Genomic DNA, 18,632 nt, shown 5'->3' with positions numbered 1-18,632 from the left:
CTCTCATGAATAAATAAATAAAATCTTTAAAAAAATTATTAGTGAGAGATATTCACTATTATTCTTTCTTTTGGTGCCTGAAGTGAAGATCTATTAATGAGAAAAATGGGGAAATATATGTTAAAGATAACTTTAGGAGAGTTATCCATATATTGGATATATGCATTGATGAAAGATCAGGGAGGGTAACTAAAGATTTGGGAAAGGAATTATCAACAATGTGGATCCAGTTAATATTGGCAACCATAAATTTGCAATTTCATTAAGTAGCCTGGAAATAAACTTTCCACCTATCTCAAAAAATGAACTTACACAAAAGATAAATACTTAAAAATCATTTGTAGAGAGATGGTTGTGAAAGCTACACAAATAGATGAGATTTTAAAGACACACATAGACTGAATTTAACAGGCATTAGAACAAGATGGGAGTAGTTATTAGTTGTCTGAGAGACAGCTATTTTATTATTTGATAGATACCTGATTAGAAGAGGTAAAAAGAAAAATTTGAGATAAGGAAAAGGAGGCATTGAATAATGATTACTCAGTTGATGGACATTTGCACTGTTTCCATTTTGGAGACCTATGAACAATGCTACTATGAATATTCTAGTATGTATCATAATTCCTACATGCATTAATTTTTGAATGTATATACTTAGGAATTGAATTGCTAGTTGTCATGTAGGCATATCCTCTTTTACAAATTTCTAAATTGGTTAAGCCAATTTATATGTCTATCAAAAAATGGTGATAGTTCCTACTCCACAACATATCTCTATCTAGAACTGTCAATATCAGCATTTTTTTTTCAAGTCTAGTAGTAGTAATAATATGCTATCATGGTTTTAATGTTCCTTTCCCTGATTAATGAGAAAAAACATTATCTTATAAGATAATGCCTGTTTATCAGGCATTTATATGTTCTTTTTTGTAAAGTCCCTGTTTAAGTCTTTTGCCCACATTTTCCCTTACTGGGTTGTCTGTTTTACTCAATTGTTAGATTTCAGTATCTATTCTGGATAACTAGTCCTTTGTCAGTTTTATATGGTAAAAATATCTGTAGCTTGTTGTCTTACTTAATCATGTCTTATGATGAACAGAATATTATAATTTAACCAAATCTATCAGTATTTTTCTTTATAGTAAGGACTCCATTGGAAAATGCAGAGTAGGAAATGCCAAAGTCCATCACTCCATGAAAGAGGTGACTAAGCTAGCAAAAATGATCAGAATCAACTTTGCCAGATATTTACAAACCAAAAGTTTATAGGAAACAAGTGAATGCTTAATCAAGAAAAGGAAAAAAAAAAACCCTATTCCTCCACTAATATATACTTGAAGACACAGCTACATTCCTGGTAAGCATTCTGAGTACTACAGAGAGAACAAACTTTATTCTTAAGAATTGCAGTTCATTGTTTCAGTATGTCCAGTGGCTCAATGAAGGATATATAGGGCTTGCTTTTATTTCCCCTAACCTGGAACTTTTCCTGGGCTTCTGCAGCTAACCAGGATTTGTTGTATTGTTCAAAAATATAAAGGAAAATATATTAGCTACTGCTCTCTGGGAAAGGGATGGCAGTTGGGACAATGAGTAGATTAACTGAGACACTTGAAAAGAAAGGCTATGTTATGAAATGCTTTCAGGTATATGCACTTTGAAAAGCATATTCTCGGGAATCCAAGTTCATGTTTATGCCCAGGGTTAGCCAAATCCTCCAAAGACTTTACTTAATCTTACACTTCTTGCTGAACTCTGACTCTACACAGCAGGAAGTGATAGCTAAGAGTTGTAAACTGGCTGAGTGTTAGAGGCATGCCCTGATATATACAGAGTCTAAATGCAAAGAATAAGAGATTTTCTGTTTTTGTATACATTCTCCCCAGGCACTTAAGGAAATCTCTGTTTGACTACACAGCTAATGCAATAGAGACCTTAGTAACCAATAAATAATAATAGACTTGTCAAGAAAAGTTAATCATCAAACCAAAACCAATAATTATGACAAAGAGCATTATTATACCTTGGGGAGGGGGAAGAATCTGACTTCCAGAGATTCTACTTATAATATTCAAAATGTTCAGTTTGCAACAAAAATTATAAGCTATGCAAAGAAACAAGAAAGTGTGGCCCATAATAGGAAAACAACAACAAAAAAGAATAAATAGAAACTGTTCCTGAATGAGCTCAGACACTAGGCTGACTAGAATTTAAATCAACTATTTACTTTTTCACTATTAAAAAAATCCACATAAAAGTGGATACACACAGTTCAAACTCATGTTGTTCAAGGGTCAACCATCTAACTAAAATAAAAAATTCACTGGATGAGTTCAGTGTAGATTTGAGCAAGCAAAGAATTAGTGACTTGAAGATAAATCAATTGAGAATACTCAATTTGAGCAAAAGAAAAAAAGAATGAAGATAAATGAGCAGAATTTCAGAAAACTATGGGAGTACACTAATAAATGCACCAAGATATGTATAATGGGAGCATTATAGTGCAAAGAATATAAGGAGAGGAGAGAGAGAAAATATTTGAAGAAATAATGACTAAAAACTTTCCAAATCTAATGAAAGATATACATCTACATGTCCAAGAAGTTCAACAATTCCAAGTTAGATAAAGAGAGCTACACCAAGACACATTGTAACAAACTGTTAAAAGTGAAAGACAAAGAATTCTGAAAGCAGCAAGAGAGAAGCAACCTATATGAGAGATCCTCAATAAAGTTAACAGCCAATTTTTCAACAGAAACTGTAGGGGTCAATAGATAGCAAAATAACTTACTCAAAATGCTGGAAGAAAACGATCTGTCACTCAGAAATTTTATATCTGGCAAAACTATAATCCAAAAATGAAAAGGAAATCAAAATATTCTCAGATAAACAAAAGATGAGAGTTCAATACTAGTAGAGCTTCCCTACAAAAAATGCTAAAAGTCCTACAGGCTGAAATGAAAGGACAATGAACAGTAATCTGGTATTCACATGGAGAAATAAATAACACTGGTACTCTACACAGGTAGATATAAAAGTATTAATATATATTTTGGGTTGTAAATCAATAATTTAAAAAGAAAAATATATAAAACAATAATTATAAATCTGTGTTGATGGGCAAAAAAGGTACAAATATGTGTTTTGTGAAAATAACAACATAAGTGAGGAAGACTGGGCAAATATTTTGCTTAATATTTAAACTAATTTGGAATTAATTCAAACTAGACTGTTACGAAGTAAGATGTTAATTTTAACCCCTTGGGCAACCACTACAAAAATAACTAAAAAAAAATATTTGACACAAGAAATAAGAGAAAAATGAAAATGACACACTAGAAAAATATATTAATCAAAAATGAAGGAAGTAATGGAGAAAATGAGGAACAAAAAAGATAAAAGACATATAGAAATAACAAACTATAAAAAAACCTTACTTTATCAGTAATTACAATAATTGTAGCTGGATTACACTACCCAATTAAAAGGCAGAGACTAACAAAATGGATTAAAAAACATGATCTAAGTATACACCTTAGACCCAAAGACATAAATAGGTTGAAAGTGAAAGAATGGAAAGATTTTTTTTCTATGCAAACAGTAATCAAGAGAGATAGAATGGCTACAATAATATCAGACAAAATAGATATTAAGACAAAAACTGTTACAAGAGACAGACATAAAATATTGATAAAAAGGTCAATCCATCAGAAGATATATGAATCATAAACATATGCACACCTAATAAGAGCCCCAAAATATACAAAGCAAAAACTAACAGTACTGGAGAAAAATATCCATCAACAACAGTGAAGGAGACTTCAGTGTTCCACTTTCAATAACGGTTAGAGCAATTAGGCAGAAGATCAACAAGAAGAACAGAAGATTTGAACAACAGTGTAACCCAATAACCATATAGAGAAAAATCTACCTGGTAACAGTAAAATACACATTTTTCTCAAGTGAACAAGGAACATTTTACACTAAAATACTGAAATCAAACAATGTATCTTCTCTGACTATAATGAAAGGAAAGTGGAAAACAAGATAGAAAGAAACTGGGAAATTTACAAATACAGGGAAATTAAACACATTCTTAACTGATGAGTCAAGGAAGAAATTACAAAGGAAATTATAACATTTTGACATGAATGAAATGGAAACACAATATACCGAAACTTACAGGTGCAGCAACAGTAGTTCAGAGGGGAAATTTGTAACTGCAAAATCTACTTTAAAAAAGAAGAAAGATTTCAAATCAGTACTCTAATCTACTAAGAACTAAAAAAATAAGAGCAAACTAAACCCAAATCAGAGAGAAAGAAAGAACTAATAAAAAGTATAACAAAGATAAATAAAATAGAGAACAAAAAGACACTGAATCAACAAAACCAAAGTTGGTTCTTTGGAAAGTGCAACAGAATGGATAAACCTTTACCTAGGGAAAAAGAAAGAAAATTCATATTACTAAAATTAGGACTAAAAGTGAAGACATTACTATTGATTTCACAGAAATAAAAATTATACTATAAACAATTGTATGCCAAAAATCAAATAACCCAGATAAATCCAGAAATTATGAAAATTGATACAAGAAATCAAAAATCTGGAGGAGACATTGAATAATACGAAACAGTAATCAAAAAAAGTCTCAACAAGGAAAAACTCAAGGCCAGATGGTCTCACTAAAATATTCTATCAAATGTTTAAAAAAGAGTTAACACAAATCCTTTAAAAACTCTTCTACAAAACTGAAGAGGTGGGAATACTTAACTCATTTTATGGTACTAGTGTTACCCTGATACCAAAAACAAATGCAGACATCATAGGAAAAGAATACTATAGACCAGTATTCTTTATGAATACAGAAGCAAAGATCTTAAATAAAATACTAGAAATTAAATCCAACAGCATATTAAAATGATTACATACCACGAACAAGTGGGATTTATTCCATGAGTGTGTGTTTCAGCATAAGGTATATAATCAGTATAATCAGAAATATAATCAATACATTAACAGAATGAAAAAAAATCCACATGATCATCTCAATTGATGTAGAAAAAGCATTTGACATAATTGAACACCCTTTCATGATAAAAACACAAAAAAACCCACAAACAAATAGAAGGCAACTTCCCCAGTTTGATAAAGGGCATCTATGAAAAATCCAGAGTTAACATCCCATTTTTAATGATAAAAGACAAAAAACTCCCTCCTAAGATCAGGATCAAGGATTTCTTCTTTCACCATTTCTTTTCAACATTGTACTAGACGTAATGGAAGTTCTAGCCAGGGAAATTAAATAAGAAAAATAAATAAAAGGCATTATCTTGCATTTGGTAATAGATTCTTAGACATTATACCAAATGTAAAAGGAACAAAGAAAATTTACACAAATAAGACCATCAAAATTAAAAACTTGAGGTGCCTGGGTGGCTCAGTTGGGTAAGCACCTGACTCTTGATTCAGGCTCAGGTCATGTTCTCAGGGTCCTAAGATTAAGCACTGCAGCAGGCTTTGCTCAGCATGGAGTCTTTTGAGATTCTTTTTTCCCCTTCCCTCTATCCCCTTCCCCCATCTGCACACTCTTTCTTTCTGTTTCAATAATTAAGTAAATAAAACCTAAAAAAATTAAAACTTTTGTGCATCAAAGGACATGATCTAGAAAAGCATAAAAGACAACCTACAGAATGGGGGAAAATATTTGCAAATCACTTATCTCATAGTGGTCCAGTACCCAGAATATATAAAGAACATTTAACAACGAAAGATAAATAATCAATTTTTTAAAAACCTCATTTTTTAAAAGAGGCAAAAGATTTGGATAGACATTTTTTCTAAAAAGATATACAAATGGCCAATAAGCAGCAATAAACGATGCTCAGCATAATTAGCATTAGAGAAATACAAATCAAAACCACAATGAGATATCACTTTACACCCAATGACTACAGTTTCATTTTTTTAAATAAGGAAAAAAACAAATGTTGAGCATGTAGAGAAACTAGAAATCTCATAAATTGCTATTGGGTATGTAAAATAATATATCTTGACAGAAAACAGTTTTGTGGTTCCTCAAAAAGTTAAACAGAATTATATGATTCAACAATTTTACTCCTAGGTGTATATCCAAGAGAATGAAAAAAATGGTGTTTAAACCAAAATTTTCTTTCTTTTTTTTTTTTTAAGATTGTATTTATTTATTCATGAGAGACACACACAGAGAGAGAGGGGGGCAGGTAGAGACACAGGCAGAGGGAGAACCAGGCTCCATGCAGGGAGCCCGACGTGGGACTCAATCCCGGGTCTCCAGGATCAGGCCCTGGGCTGAAGGCGGTGCTAAACCGCTGAGCCACCCGGGATGCCCTAAACCAAAATTTGAACACAGATGTTCATACCAGTATTATTTTAATAACCAAAGAGTGGAACCATCCCAAGTGTCCATCAATTGACCAATGACAAAACAACATGTGGCATACCTACACAATGGAGTATTGTGCAGCCATACAAGGAGTACTGATACATGCGACAATACAGATGAACCTTGGAAACATGTTGTTAAGCAAAAGCAGCTAGATATAAAAAGCCACATATTGTATGATTCCATTTTTCTGTAATGTCCAGAGGGGTCAAAAGCATAGAGACAGAAAGTAAATTAGCAGTTGCCAGAAGGTAGGGAAAGGGATTATGCTTAATTGATATGGTGTTTTTTGGTGGGTAAGAAAATATTCTGGAATGAGATAGAGGTGATGTTGCACAACACTGTGAATGTACTAAAAGCCACTGAACTGTATTTTGAATGGTTAAATGGTGAATTTTATGTTACATGAATTTTACTTCAATTAAGTTTTAAAAGGAATCCTTCCCTACCCCAGTATAATGAAAATGTTGTCCTATATCATTCTATAGAAGCTTTACATTTTGCCTTTCATATTTAGGTCTCCATTAAACTTAGAATTGATTTTTATATACTCTATGAGATAGACGAATCAACTTCATTTTTTAAATTTTATATGGACAAACTATGGTCCCAGCATCATTTATTGAAAAAAGACTTTTTCCATGAGTATGTGGTAAAACTCTATCATATACCAACTGTCCACATGTACATTGGTGGTTTTTGGGCTTATATTCTGTTCCACTGGTCTGTTAATTCTTGCATCAATAATGTAATGTTTTAATTATATCATTTTAAGTCTTGATATTTATAGAACAGGTCTTTCCACTTGGTTCTTTTCCTTATTCAAGAATATCTTGGTTATTATTGGCCTTTGCATATCCATTCTATATAAATTTTAGAAGCAGCTTATCAAATTTATTTCTTCCTTTTTATTTTTATTTTTTTATTTTTATTTTTTTTAAGATTTATTTTTATTTATTTATTTATGATAGACACAGAGAGAGAGAGAGGCAGAGACACAGGCAGAGGGAGAGGGAGAAGCAGGCTCCATGCAGGGAGCCCGATGTGGGACTCGATCCTGGGACTCCAGGATCGTGCCCTGGGCCAAAGGCAGGCACGAAACCACTGAGCCACCCAGGGATCCCTATTTCTTCCTTTTTAATTAAACACACACACTCACCACTTAGGAACTGGTAGGATTGTGTTTACTATGTTTGTATAGAAAAGTATAAAAAAGTTTTAAAAGATAATCCTCTAATTAAAGTGTTTATTTCTAGGGCACTGTGAAATCAAATGAGAAAAAATGAGAGGGTAACTCAAATAGGTGTTAATCTTTTTGATTCATTTTAATTTTATTTCTTTTTCATTTTTATTTTTCAATAAGGAGAACATATTCAGGTATTACTTGTACAATTATAAACATTTTGTAAAATATTTATTTATTTGAGAGCGAGCAAGAGAGAGAAAGAGAGAGGGAATATGTGAATGGGGCGAGGGGCAGAGGGAAAAGAATCTCAACCAGATGCCCCACTGAGCCTGGAGCCCAATGGGGAGCTTGATCCTATGACCCATAAGATCATGACCCGAGATGGTATTACGAGTTGGATGCTTAACTAACTGAACCACTCAGGTGCCCCAATACAAACATTTTTAGTAATAAAAATCATGAGAGTGATTGTTTCAAAATTAAGAAGTGGTATCTGTACTCAACAATTAGGGAGAAGTAAAAGAATGAACACAATGTCTTGTACACAGTTGATACTTAATAATTATTTTCTTTATAATAAAGAAGCAGAAGCAAAAGCTAACTTTTAAGAACTATAAGTTCTGTTTGAGATAGAAGGAATGGAAGAAAGAATTAACTCAGAAAAATAGTTTAAGCAGAAAGGACAGATGTTTACCCTTGATGGTCTTTATTTTAATACATTAAAAAGCAAGATAAGAGAATAGGGAAAAGGAAGAGGTGAGAAAGGTAAAGATCTGAAAATTGCAATTTGTCAACATGTATAAAGGATTCAATAAGAAATGAACCCAAGGCTTGTCAAGGAGTAGTGAGGATCCACCTAAATAAGCAGAATTTGTAGTGGGTAACATAAGCACCAATGAGAAGAAGAAATCCCAAATCACTTACAAGCAACATTCCTACTTTAAGAGAACTAATCTGTATTTTTATTGTCTTATGTAACTGATAGCATAGAAACTGAGAAAACAATTTGTCTCAGTTGATCTCAAAACATTCTGTAGATATGCAATGTAATTTCAACTGTGAATTATTAAACAACAGAATTTTACCCATCAAGGGAAATTGTAATGAGAATGCATACTTTTTTAAAGGAACTGTGCTAATTCTTTCATCTATGTTGCTTTTTGTTCCTAAAGCTAACTTGACTCATTGGGTGAATACTTCTAAAAGAAGAAACAGAGTTATAATATCAAAATCAGAATACATAACCAAATTATCACATCTCTTTTAGAACTCCATGGTCTTTTGAAATGCCAGTAAGAATACCAATAAAATAAACACATAAGTTTGTGTTTTGATGCCAAGAAAATTCATAAATGAACATACAATTCTCCTTTGAATCATTATTTTTACCACTTACTATATTTGCTTTGAAAAAATGTTTAAATTTACAGAAAAGTTGGAAGACTAATACAATAGAAGAGTTCTATGATATTTGGATTTAATTTTGGGTAGGCAGTGACCAAGTGTATAATAATTGGAACTAGTATCCGAAAGCAGACATGTGTAGAGCTTCCATAGCAACAGTTTTCAGTCTCAATGATAATGCTTTTAGAGTCATTGTCCAGGTTGGTGTTTAGTTCCATCATATGTGCCCTTTTGTAGTAACTTCTCTGTTTAAAGACCTAAAAGGTAGGCTGTATTTTCTGAAAATCTAACTAGATACCCAAGTATGCAATACAAGATCTGAACTAGATAATAGAAATAGATTAAAAATATGAATACCTAAAAGGATTAAAAAAATATGTATCATATATCTTTTCCAGAGCTTCTAATATTGATCCTTTAGAGGGTATGATTGTCACAAAATTTTGCTTAATAACAGAACTGTCAAGTGTATCCTGAGTTTAGTAAGGTATTTGACAAGTCATTCATAAAACTCCTGTGGACAAGACAGACAAAGAAAGTTTGTTTTGATTGGCTAGAAGAGAAATACCTGTTAGCTGGTTAAGCAATCATAACCAGTAGGGTTTCTGGTAGCATGTGAAATGGCCTGTCCTAAAAAAAGGTTCTACCAGTGACTTCAATAAAAGAGTGATTAACATATATACAGGTAACAGAGCTACAAATGACAGGTAATATACTAAATAGCAGATACCAATTTAAAAAAAAAATCTCCTTAGGCTAGACTGATCAGATAAATGCAGCAAAACAAAAATAAATGTGAACAGTTAGTGGTAATGCAAAGTGGTGCAGCCACTCTAGAAAACGGTATAGAGGTTCCTCAAAAAGTTAAAAACAGAACTTACCCTATGACCCAGTAATTGCACTACTAGGTATTTTCCCAAGGTACAAAAATACTGATTCGAATTGACACATGCTTCCCAATGTTTATAGCAGCATTATCAATGACAGCCAAATTATGCAAAGAGTCTATGTGTCCATTAACTGATGAATGGATAAAGAGGATGTGGAATATATATACAATGGAATATTACTCAGCCATCCGAAAAAATGAATCTTGCCATTTGCAATGATGTGGATGGAGCTAGAGTATATTAGGCTAAATGAAACAAGTCAAAGACAAATACCATATGATTTTACTCACGTGGAATTTAAGAAACAAAACAGATGAATACAGAAGAAGGGAGAACAAAAAAGAGATGGAGGCAAACCATAAGGACTCTTAACTAGAGAGAATACACTTAGAATTACTGGAGGGAAGGTGGGCAAGGGATGGGTTAAATGGGTGATACTATTAAGGAGGGCACTTGTGATGAGCAATGGTGTTATATGCAAGTAATGAATCACTAAATTCTACTCCTGAAACCAATATTATACTATATATTAACTAAAATTTAAATAAAAACTTGAAACAAAAAATAAAATAAAAAGTAGACATTATTAATACAAAAAAGGAACAGATATGTAAAGACCTGAATTTAGATTAAAATTAATGATAAAAAATCCATAAGAATTTGATTCATACATATATATAAAGAAAAGTCACACTTTATGATTTTGTCTAGACAGTGAACAATGAGGTATAACAAATGTTCCTTAAAATGTAAAACTTCACATATTCATGAGTTTGTTTCTTTACAAGGACTATTTATACTTATTAAAATTATTCTCCTATTGTTTAAAATTATTCAGAATTTTTGTTGTTCTCAATGGTATTAATCAGAATCCTTATTAAAATTTGTTTTGCCATATATACTTGCCTTCCAGGAAAATAGAAGGTATAATCTTGCCTATACCTGCATTTTGGTATCAATTTCTGATGGTTTATATAAACCACTTAGAATAGTATCTGCTGTCTAGTTGGCTTTCAAAAATTATCTCATCATTATTACTATGGTCACTTAATATATTGGTTTATTATAGGGAAAGAGTATGATTATTGTCTTTCATAGAAGAGTCCCTATACATCATGGGCATTACTAAATATATCTTCATTTTTTCATCTATCTTATAAACGTAGTTAATGGACATCTATTCTTTAGAGATAGATGATATATCATAATTTTTCATGGAACATATTTAACAAATATTTACACAGTGTATAATATGTGCCAAATGTTGGGTATATCGATCATATAAACTAAGAGATGTGATCCTTGTTCTTCATGGACCTTGCAGTCTACATATATAAATTTCAAACCCATGAATAAGTATATAATTTTAAATTGTAATAAGTGCTATAAAGAAAAAGAACAAGATGCTATAGGAGAATAACTGCAAACAATTTAGACTGGAGGAGACAGATCAAGGTCTTTCTATGAGAGACAAATACTTATACTGGGACAGAAAGAATAAATAGAAGTCAATCAGGCAAAGAATGGGGTTAAGAGGTCCCCATTTAGGGGACATTTTAGGTCCCCTTTTAGGGGACAGCATATTGCCTAATGCAAGAAAAAGCTTGATGAAGGTTAGTGAGCAATGAAGAAAGGGAGAGGAATGGTAAGAAAAGGCCTAGAAGGGATCCCTGGGTGGTGCAGCGGTTTAGCGCCTGCCTTTGGCCCAGGGCGCGATCCTGGAGACCCGGGATCGAATCCCACGTCGGGCTCCGGGTGCATGGAGCCTGCTTCTCCCTCTGCCTATGTCTCTGCCTCTCTCTCTCTCTTTCTCTCTCTGACTACCATAAATAAATAAAAATTAAAAAAAAAAAAAAAAGAAAAGGCCTAGAAAAGCTGGGGATGGGAGCCAGATCATGTAGAATCTAGCAGAACATGTAGAAGAATCCATTGAAGGTTTCAAGTAGAAAAGTGACATGAAAAAAAAAGTGACATGATTTACTTTGTGTTGTAAAAAACAGACTCTGGCTTTGAGAGGAAGAGCAAACTGAAGAGAGGCTAAAGTGGAACTGATAAGACTAGTCACTGAAATAACTGAGATGAAAGATGATGGTGGATTAGACCAGATTGTTTCCTGGGAATTTATCATGCCAAGTAACTTCAAAATAGCCATTGATAAGTCTCATAGGATTTCGTAGAATAAAATCTGGAATAATAAGACAAGTTTTGCATCTCACAAGAATACTGTTATGATAAACTTATAAAATTAGTTCATTTTAGAATATATTTTCTGTATTACACTGTAAGTTCCTCAAGGGGAGGGTTCAAATCATATATAATCATTTAAAAACTCACGGCATCGAGCAAAGTGATATTTATATACATATTAGTGTCAAAAGAAATATTTGGTGAATGAATATAATACAAAATGAAAGGAAAGATAAATAGAGATTGGATTTATGAAAGGCTTTAGGGAGGAGACTGGACTTTACCTAGCACAATACATTTAAAAAATTTTTTTTAATTTTTAATTTTTATTTAAATTCTGGTTAGCTAATATACAGTGTAACATTCATTTCAGATGTACAAGACAGTGATTCAACACTTCCATATAGCACTCAATGTTCCTCATAAGTGCACTTCTTAATCCCACCCCCTATTTCCTCCATCCCCCCACTTACCTCCCCTTTGTTAACCATCAGTTTGTTCTTTATAGTTAAGAATCTGTTCTTGGTTTGCCTCTCTCTTTTTTTCTCCCCTTTGCTCATTTGTTTTGTTTCTTAAACTCCACATATGAGTGAAATCATATGGGTATTTGTCTTTCTCTGACTTATTTAGTTTAGCATTATACTCTCTAGCTCCATCCATGTCATTGAAAATGGCAAGATTTCATTCTTTTTTTTTATGGGTTATAGTCCATTATATGTGTGTGTGTGTATGTATATTTCTTGATCCATTCATTAGCCAATGGAAACTTGGGCTGTTTCCGTAGTTTGGCTATTGTAGATAATTGCTGCTTTAAAGACTGGGGTGCAAGTATAACTTTAAATCAATATTGCTAAATTCTTTGGATAAATACCTAGTAAAGCATTTGCTGGATTGTACAGCAGTTCTATTTTTAACTTTTTGAGGAACCTCCATACTGTTTTCCAGAGTGGCTGAACCAGTTTGAATTCCCATCATTAGTGCAGGAAGGTTCCCTTTTCTCCATATCCTTGCCAACATCTGTTGTTTCTTGTGGCACAAGAATACTTAAACTAAGGGATAGGCCTTGCAACTAAACTCAACAATTGTGTGTATGAGCCTTTAGAGAGGGGCAGTGGCATTAACTACATTTCCAAAGGAGGTAACAACTTATAAAAATGTAATAACCACAGAGTTAGGCCTTATAGGATGCCTAAACGTTGAATAAGGAGAAAGAAAGGATTGTTCAATCGGGCAAAGAAAGAGGAAGTATGAATGGAGAATTGTATAAGTATTATCTGAAAGTTGAGTTAGAATCAGTGAGGTGATCAACCTCCTAAAATAACAAATATTTACTTTTATACAGATACTGTGTTAAGTGCTTTTATATCCATTTTCCTATGTGAATATCCATAACTTAGCCATTAAGTAGTAACAAAGTTGGTATTATTATTTCTATTTTAGAGAAGACTGCAGCTTAGAAATAAAAAAGTACTACCCCAATGTCATAGAGCTGACAGAACTAAAAATATCTGATGCCAAAGTTAATGCTGTTTTGTAAGGTACAATGCATATTGCTTCCCATATTTGAAAAAGGTCTTTGTAGCTTATTTTAATAAGGCTTCTTACTTATTTTACTGATAATAATAGTTAGTTAGCTTCATGAAAAACTTGTAAGAACATCTATTTATTAGGTCAAATAATTACTACTATTTCTCAATACATACACACATAATCGGGCTACAATATTACTCAAAGGTCAATGCTAGGAAAAAACAATTGGCATCCTACCAAGTCATCCTTTAACTAACAACTACAGTAGTGTTACAGAAACTTCTTGACTTTTTAAATTCACATTTTGAGAAAATCAACATTTTTTTTTTAAAAGCACATGGACATTTTGAGCAAAAATTTTACTTGTGTTTTGAAAACATCCATGCACTTTGTATTCCTTTCATATGACCGGAAAAATTTTATCAAGACAAAAAGTATCAGGTGTCCTGTGTAGGGGACCATTCTGGATTATCTTCACTGTCTATTGTCTTTCAGATACTTTACAACTCCAACTTGCAAAAAACTGATAGTAATGTACAAATGGTTTGTATCCAAATGATTCTTTTGTCCAATAGAAGTGCAATGGGCTGCTTTGCATTATCTGCTTTGCAGATAATGACTAAATGTTGCATCTTTTTTTGAAAGATTTAAAAAAATTTATTTATGAGACAGAGAGAGACAGAGAGAGAGAGAGAGAAGCAGAAGGAGAGGCAGGCTCCCTGAAGAGCAGGGAGCCTGATGTAAGGGTCGAATTCAGAACCCTGGGATCATGACCTGAGCTGAAGGCAGATGCTCAACCAACTAAGCCACCCACCCAGGCGCCTCCTAAATGTTGCATCTATTTGTAAATTCATTTTCATGTTCTTAGTGCTTATATATTTGTGTTTGAACTTTCCTGTGAAGCAGTTGTAATAACTTTCTGGTTCCCTCAATAATTAATGTATGAAATAACACCTTGGATATGTATTCATTTAGTATTGGTAATAAAGTTATGATTTTACCTTCAAAAATTATTAACAGTTTCAGAGACCATCTACCAAGACACCAAATGAATTCAACTGATAGGACCAGGTAAACCACATTGCTGAAGGAGCTTATTTGTAAGCACTTGCTAAGCCCACAGGTATCTTATTGTTGCAATCATAGGTAAATCCCAAAAGCCAATTGAACTCTTTTTTTTCCTTTGCTCATTTGTTTTGTTTCCAATTCCACATGTGAATGAAATTATATGGTATTTATCTAACTTATTTCGCTTAACATTATATTCTCTAGCTCCATCCATATCATTGCAAATGGCAAGATGTCATTCTTTATCATGACTAAATAATATTCCGTGTGTGTGTGTGTGTGTGTGTGTGTGTGTGTGTATACATACCACATCGTCTTTATACATTCATCAATTGATGGACATCTGGGCTGCTTCCATTATTTGGCTATTGTAAATAATGCTGCTATAAATATAAACATAGCGGTGCATGTCTCCCTTTGAATTAGTATTTTTGTAGTTTGGGGGTAAATACTCAGTAGCACAATCCTGGATTGTAGGGTAATTCTATTTTTAGCTTTTTGAGAAACCTCCATATTGCCTTACAGAGTGGCTGTACCAGTTTACATTCCCACCAATAGTGTATGAGGGTTCCTATTTCTCCACATCCTTGTCAAGACTTCTTGTTTCTTGTGTTATTGATTTTAACCATACTGATAGGTGTGAGGTGATATCTCATTGTAGTTTTGACTTGGATTCCCCTAATGATGAATGATGTTGATCATCTTTTCACGTGTCTGTTGGCCATCTGGATGTCTTTAGAGAAATGTCTACTCATATCTTTTGTACATTTTTAAATTGGATCTCTCTAAGGATTTTAAGCCAAATTTCACTTGTTTCTTTTTCTTCTTTTTGCCTCTCACTTTATTTTATTTTAAAGATTTTATTTTTTTATAAGAGAGAGTAGATGAGAGAGAGTCAGAGACAGAGAGAGCAGGAGCAGGGGCAGAGGAAGAGGGAAAAGCAGACTCTTTTGAGCAGAGAGTCTGATGTGGGGCTTGATCTCAGGAGTCTGGGAATCATGACCTGAGCTGAAAGCAGAAGCTTAATCAACTGAGCCACGCAGGCACCCCATTGCCTCTCATTTTATATCCATATTAAGGACTGAGATTTTTTGGCATCCATTGTCTAAATTATTACTGTTTAGTCAGTTATACTTATCAGTTTAATCTTTTCTAACCTGGAACTTTTTACAAACTATCATTCAGCCAGTGACTAAAACAAGTGATATGTATCCTTACAAGTTTTTATCTAAAGATTCATAATCTCAGAAACTATATCAAGACTCAACTCTCTAAATGGTTTCACTGAGACTATATTGAAGGAAAAGAGAAGATGATGAAAACTCATGAGGCAAAATGAAAAGTTAATAGAAATTAAATGAGTCTGACCAATTTGTTTATATTTTAAAGCTTAAAGTGATCCTTTTACCAGCTTATCTTAATTAAGCTAGGTAATTAATCTAAAGGTATATGATAAAATTGTGGAAAGAAAAAAATACCTTCCAAGCAATGAATTTCTTGAAGTCCTGTGATAAAAGCTCACTGTCACATATGACAGAATCTTGATGATATTAGAGTATTTCAGGCACAGGAGAAACTCTATTAATTAAGTTCCTTGGTTATGCTCAATGGCACTCACACTGAAAAAAAGCATGCTGAAGATCCTTCAGAATAAAGCATATCTTCCATAATATGTTATAGCCTATCTCCAAGGATAGGAGGTAGACGGTATGCTTGCAAAACCATCAAAGCAAAAGCCTATTGTCTTACCCGTTCATCTGCACTGCCTGTTGCATGATGGGAATAATTGATGAGACCAGGAATGGGCTGCTCACCGTGTGCCATGATAACAGCTGGACTGGTGTAGAATGGATGCTTCTAATGCACAACACATAACAACTATGAATATAGTGACAGGAAAACATGAAACTATACAAGCAAAATGACTGGAAAGGAAAAGGGTGATGAATGAAATGAAACGATGAAATGTCCAAAATTTTCAAATGTAGAATGACAATATCCAGTTAGACCTCAAACGTCGTAAGCTTTTTCTTAAGATTGAAATTGATGGTAAATTTTACTCTTTTAATTAATAATAAAAGAGTAAGAAGATTTAATGATTTAAAAAGTACCTATTTAACCAATCAGTTCCATAAAAACAAAATAAAACAAAACAAGACAAAAATCACATACAACTTAAATACTTATTAGCCTTCAAATGTTGTAAGCTTTTTCTTAAGGTTGAAATTGATGGTACTTTTTACTCTTTTAATTAATAATAAAAGAGTAAGAAGATATAATGATTTAAAAATATGCCTATTTAACCAATCAGTTCCATAAAAACAAAACAAAACAAAACAAGGCAAAAAATCACATACAACTTAAATACTTACTAGCCTTAAGTAAGGACTTAATGGATAACAGAACAGATCTGGAGACAAAATCATTTGGTCTTCGGTGAAAGAACTACCTACTGGTTGTCTAAATGGACACCTTAAAAAGATCTCTATGATCCTTTCTAATCTATGTGTTGTCAAAAACTGCCTCAAGCTATGCTCATAGTCAATATATCAAGATGATAACTCTAGGAATCCCTTTATAGAATAAGTTTAGGTTTTCAATATTGTACTTTTGATCAATGAACAATCATTATTCCCAGAAGTGATACGTTATTTTCTGAAGATTTTAAAGCATACTGGGTGGATTATACTAGGTATGCATAATAATGTAAATGATGTTCTATGACTAAGATGACTAAATTTATGCAATTACCTTGTGGTACTCTATTTACTGCCAAAATTGTCCAAAGAGAATCTATAATACTTTGGTAATATTCTAATAATATTTATTACTTTATTGAATAAAAGATGCAAATACATTATATCTATTTCCTCTCTATACCACTAGGATAATTTAGGTCAAGAAACATTTAAATAAGTGTTAATTGCTGAAAAATCTTGTCTTTAAAAAAAATACTAATCTTTCTGAACTAATTTTTTGAATCAATGTAAGTTCTCTTACCTTTAGTTTGCTGTTCCTTTATGAATGTGAATATTTTGTGTTTTAAATATAAACATTGTATATTTAATATGACAACAAAAATGACATTTCCAAAGAACTCTTAAATCTCATATTTTATCTATTTGCCTATTACTTCAATAGGTAATAGCAGTATCTTTAATGTCTCAGAACTGAGAATAAAGTTTAATGCTTTCAAGGACTCTATATTATGAAGGGAACATAGCTGTGGAGCATCATGAATATCCTGGTTCTTTTTAAAGGATGCCCTGAAGAGGTACTGAGTTTATGAAAAAATGGGATGGAAAGAGGGATGAAGTCAGTACATTTACCTATGGTTCCTTTGGATCTTTGGGTCTCAGTCAGCAAGCTTACCTTGGCAGCAATGGCTGCTGCAGTTATATGTGATGAAGAACTGTCTTCTGTTGAAGCAACACCACTGTCTTTCTTCTCTTCTTCCTCTTCCTCACATTGAACCCCTTTGTCTTCTGTCTGTTTATGGGGGCTAGTTGTGGGAGGAGGGGAAAGAGGTGGTGGTGGGGAAGGTAAATCTTCAAGTTCATCATGCACTTCCTTTACTTTTACAATGGCATCACGTAAAAGGTCAATGGCATGAGGTAGAGCTGGCAGTATAAACTGAAAGCATTCCTGTATGCAAGAGGAAGAAAAAGAAATGAAGATAAAGTACTTTTATAGGCATATAAAATGGTAACAATCAAGCTTATTTGTGATTTTGTATCTATCTCTCCATCTATCTCTGCTATTCATTCTATAAGAATGAATCATATTGAAAATATTATCTTTGCAGTGTGAAATATGAAGTAAATACAGTACATAGTATTCCCTGTAAACTGGAAAACTACATACTTTTACAATATTTTTTTTATGGTAAAATTTCTATACAACTTTGGGTTTCAAAGATGCATTATGGAAAAGGCAGGAA

General features: G+C 32.8%; 1 protein-coding gene across 14 annotated transcripts in view; it reads right to left on the bottom strand.

Moving 5' to 3' along the window:
* The window catches only part of GPHN (gephyrin), a 625,991-nt gene that overhangs the window by 211,587 nt on the left and 395,772 nt on the right, over window positions 1-18,632 (bottom strand). For 8 of the 14 annotated variants that reach the window (XM_038544964.1, XM_038544965.1, XM_038544967.1 and 5 more), the window contains 2 exons: window positions 18,065-18,337; window positions 16,442-16,549 (listed from right to left, as the gene is read on the bottom strand). In XM_038544964.1, coding sequence (XP_038400892.1) covers window positions 16,442-16,549; window positions 18,065-18,337 — 381 coding nt within the window. The remainder of the gene's footprint in view (window positions 1-16,441; window positions 16,550-18,064; window positions 18,338-18,632) is intronic. The other 6 variants (XM_038544969.1, XM_038544977.1, XM_038544971.1 and 3 more) reach the window with 1 other exon arrangement.

This window comes from Canis lupus, chromosome 8 (assembly GCF_011100685.1).
Source record: "Canis lupus familiaris isolate Mischka breed German Shepherd chromosome 8, alternate assembly UU_Cfam_GSD_1.0, whole genome shotgun sequence".
NCBI lineage: Eukaryota > Metazoa > Chordata > Mammalia > Carnivora > Canidae > Canis > Canis lupus.
This window is presented reverse-complemented; position numbering and strand designations above follow the sequence as displayed.